General features: G+C 36.0%; 2 protein-coding genes across 2 annotated transcripts; one reads left to right on the forward strand and one right to left on the reverse strand.

Annotated features, from left to right (window-relative positions):
• Positions 1–274: 274 nt before the first annotated feature.
• LOC132723606 (uncharacterized) lies at positions 275–1037 on the forward strand (the record flags this gene model as incomplete). The annotated part of the gene is given in 1 exon segment (XM_060708363.1): positions 275–1037. A coding segment is annotated over 1 exon segment (397 nt), but the record flags the coding sequence as incomplete, so codon positions are not given.
• A 26-nt stretch (positions 1038–1063) lies between these two features.
• Positions 1064–3236, reverse strand: LOC132723607 (putative nuclease HARBI1). Its single transcript, XM_060708364.1, has 2 exons — positions 2922–3236; positions 1064–2401 (listed from the first exon to the last, which is right to left on the reverse strand). The coding sequence occupies exons 1-2, from the start codon at positions 3159–3161 to the stop codon at positions 1514–1516; spliced, it is 1128 nt and encodes a 375-aa protein (XP_060564347.1). The 5' UTR covers positions 3162–3236; the 3' UTR covers positions 1064–1513.
• Between the last annotated feature and the right edge of the window lie 222 nt (positions 3237–3458).

The following is a 3458-nucleotide window of genomic DNA, read 5'->3' on the forward strand; positions in this document are numbered from 1 at the left end:
CGAATATACGAATTTCGTTTCATCAATATTTCTCAAGATTTCATTTATGAGAATATATTAAATAAATTACATGATTCACTAATTTTTTTTAGAGGTTTTTTTTTAAAGTAGAAGGTACAGTTAAATGACTATTATGATTATGACCATATTGTACTGTCCTTTTATTTGCAGTAAAAAATAGCATAGATGTTCTTTCCTATTATGTTAAAGTTATGTGTTCAGTGATATACATTCTGAGTTTAACTTATTATTAACCATGCTTTTCATTTTTCAGGTACAAAACAGTCAAAGAAAGAAACAGTCGGACTGGAAACAGCCGTCAGTCATGGCGGTATTTTGAACCGATGGAGGAAATGTTTGCTGGTGATCCAGCAGTTTTGCCAACAAATGTGGTTTCATCTATGCGTCCAGAACCTACACCTGCTCCTGTTGATACTGCCGACATTTCTCAAATATCTGAAGAGGAACCTTCTGTGGATGTACCCATGACTTCTACACCAAGGATCCCACGTAAAAGGCGTCGTTCCAGTATGGATTCTGAGGACCCTCCTCAGTGGTTTGAGAGGTATCAGCAGAATCAACAGAAGATGCATGAAGAGAGGATGCAGATTGAAAATAGACGAGTCACTGCCTTGGAGAGTTTAGTAAAACTCTTTCAAGAAAAAAAGTGAAGTTTGCAACATGTTAATAACGTTCAAACACATATAAGTACAATAGTCGAAAGAACTAGTTATGTTTAAAAACTAGGCTAATTTCATTTTTATGTTGCTTGTGGTGACATACAGGGCATTGATTGATAATATAACGCTTAGAAAAAACATTTTGTATAATTTATGTATGACATTGACCATCATGGTCATGTCATGTTATGAATTAATAATGCTATACTTTGTTTCACTTTATTAATTGATGGCTTTGATACTTGCACAAAACAATGGTTATGACAAAAACCAAACTTTATTTGAGCTGTGTCACGACAAAACCAACATAATGGGTTTGCGGCCAGCATGGATCCAGACCAGCATGCGCATCCGCGCAGTCTGATCAGGATCCATGCTGTTCGCTATCAGTCTGTCTACTTGTTATAGGGTCTGTATGCGAACAGCATAGATCCTGATCGGACTGCTCGGATGCGCAGGCTGGTCTGGATCCATGCTGGTCGCAAACCCATTATGTTGGTTTTGTCGTGACGCGGCTCATTTGTTATTTGTGGACAGATTGGCCCCGCTTGCAGTGGCTCTTGATGTTACTCATTTTAGTATAGTTATGAAATAAAAAAACTCGTATTTTGTTATGAATATTTTATTAAACAATATCTGTAAGTTTAATTCAATATCATTTGTCAAATAAATTCTTCAATCTTATTTTGTATTCCTTGCTTTCTATAAGAAATAATGTTCATGAAAATGAACAGGACTTGGTTCACAATAACATCACTTCAATTAGTTACAAGAATGCTCTCCTCTGAAAAAAACTGATTAACCTCTGCTAGAAAGAAATTAACTGAACCAATTTATGCTAGCAAGTTCATAATGTCATTCCGCTTAACTGTCCCTGTAGTACATGTTTCTTCCAAATTTGGATTGCCAGCTCTTGCATCATCATCATCATTATGTAGGATATCTTTTTCAACATAAGATTCCTGTATTAAGATGAAGTTGTGAAGAACACAGCAACTGATAATAATATTGGGAATCATTGTAACTTTCGTCACATCCAAAAACTTTAATTTGCGAAACTTTCCTTTTAATAATCCAAAACACCTTTCTATATCCACCCTAGTAGAACTGAGGGCAAAATTAAATTTCTTTTGCTCACTGGTAAGATGGCCGTTGTCTCGAAATGGCACTAGTAAAAATGATGACAAGCTATAAGCTGAATCCCCTAAAAGGTGGAATGCTTGTGGACAGTCCATTTGCAAATAGTCATGCAAGGTACTATTCCTAAAAACTCTTGCGTCATGGACTGATCCAGGGTATGCAGAGTACACATCCAGAAATTTCAGAGAGCTGTCACATACACCCTGAAGATGAAATGCAGGAAATCCTTTGCGACATATATATGAATCCCTAAATTCAGTAGGTCCTGTTATTGGAATGTACGTCCCATCAATGGCACCAATTACCCCCGGGAAACCCTGTCGCTGGGCAAACCCATCTGCAATATCTCCATATTGTCGTTTGTCGGGCCAAGATATAAGTTTGGGGAGAATGTTTGCACTACTCAGTGTATTGCAAAAATTTCCCAAGTAATAATGTAGAGAGCCTTTACTCATGCCAAAGCGATCAGCAACACTGCGGAAGGTTTCTTGGTTACTCAGGTACCAAAGGCAGGCCAATGTTCTCCGTTCAAGGCTCAATGACCTCACCACAGTAAAAGGTCCAATCAGCTCCAAAAGGGACTGTAAAATAAAATAATAAAAAAATAGTTACTTTGAAAGTATATAAAGTATTTACATGTGATGGGATTGAAAAATAAACATTTTATTTTTACTTTAAAGGCGTTTTTAGCTCCATACCCCAAGTGTCTGAGACAAAGTCTCGATGTTAATGTTCACCATTTACAATATATATCTAGGACTAATAATTTTTGATACTGCATAATTTCATTGCTTTCCGTGCCATAAATAGCCCCTTATTTTGTATTAATCAGTGAGGTTTTTTTAAAGCAAGTTTAGCATGGATATTATACGTTCACTTTGTGTTTCAACAATCAAAAATAAATGCATTCAAATTTAATAAGTCTCGTGGTACGAGGTCTCCATGGTACGAAGTCTGAATATTTCTGGTAAGAAACTGACGATCTTGTCCTGTTTTTTATTTTAATCTCACTTTTGATATATAATTTGCTTGCCAACATTTCAATTTTTATCGATAATTATCTTAACAACATTATAGAGAAGTTAAAGTATTTGTATTTACTTGAAATGACGTTCTTGTCATACAGAAATGTGCTCGAAACAATGGATCGCTGTATCTCGGCACAGTTTCTTCCACATAATTTGAAATTCTTGCAGTTCCAAGCAATACAGCTCGTTTTCTTGTCCGTAAAGCAAGAGCCTCGGCAACAGGGTCACTTTGATTTATTTCCATATTATCTCCTAACTCATCAAATACAACTTGTAATATAACGTTTTCTAAGTCTGTGTTATTCGACGCCATCTTGGATTTTAAAGTGGGCGCTTGCAAGCGTTCAATAGTAAAATAATTCGCGGAGCAGCTGGTGCTCGCTCGAGCGCTAACTTTGTTGAACGTACCTCAGATGATCATATCTAAGATTTGAAGTTTTTAACATAGCATTGTTTACATAATAAGGAATATCATGTAACAAAGAACGATATAATAAATCTTATCATCTTTTGATAATGAAGGTGTAATGATTTTGTTTCATGCAAAATCAGATAAACAAACCGAAGGCTATGAGATGAGACCTCCGTGTAACGTCGAGGAAAAAAAGGT

Source organism: Ruditapes philippinarum, unplaced genomic scaffold (genome assembly GCF_026571515.1).
Source record: "Ruditapes philippinarum isolate M1 unplaced genomic scaffold, ASM2657151v2 ctg11483_1_1_1_1, whole genome shotgun sequence".
Lineage (NCBI taxonomy): Eukaryota > Metazoa > Mollusca > Bivalvia > Venerida > Veneridae > Ruditapes > Ruditapes philippinarum.

Coding starts and splice junctions, on each gene's coding strand:
- LOC132723607 (XM_060708364.1), bottom strand. CDS start 3,161: ATGGCGTCGAATAACACAGACTTAGAAAACGTTATATTACAAGTTGTA. Junction 2,402..2,921: donor TGACAAGAACGTCATTTCAA/GTAAATACAAAT, acceptor TTTATTTTACAG/TCCCTTTTGGAGCTGATTGG.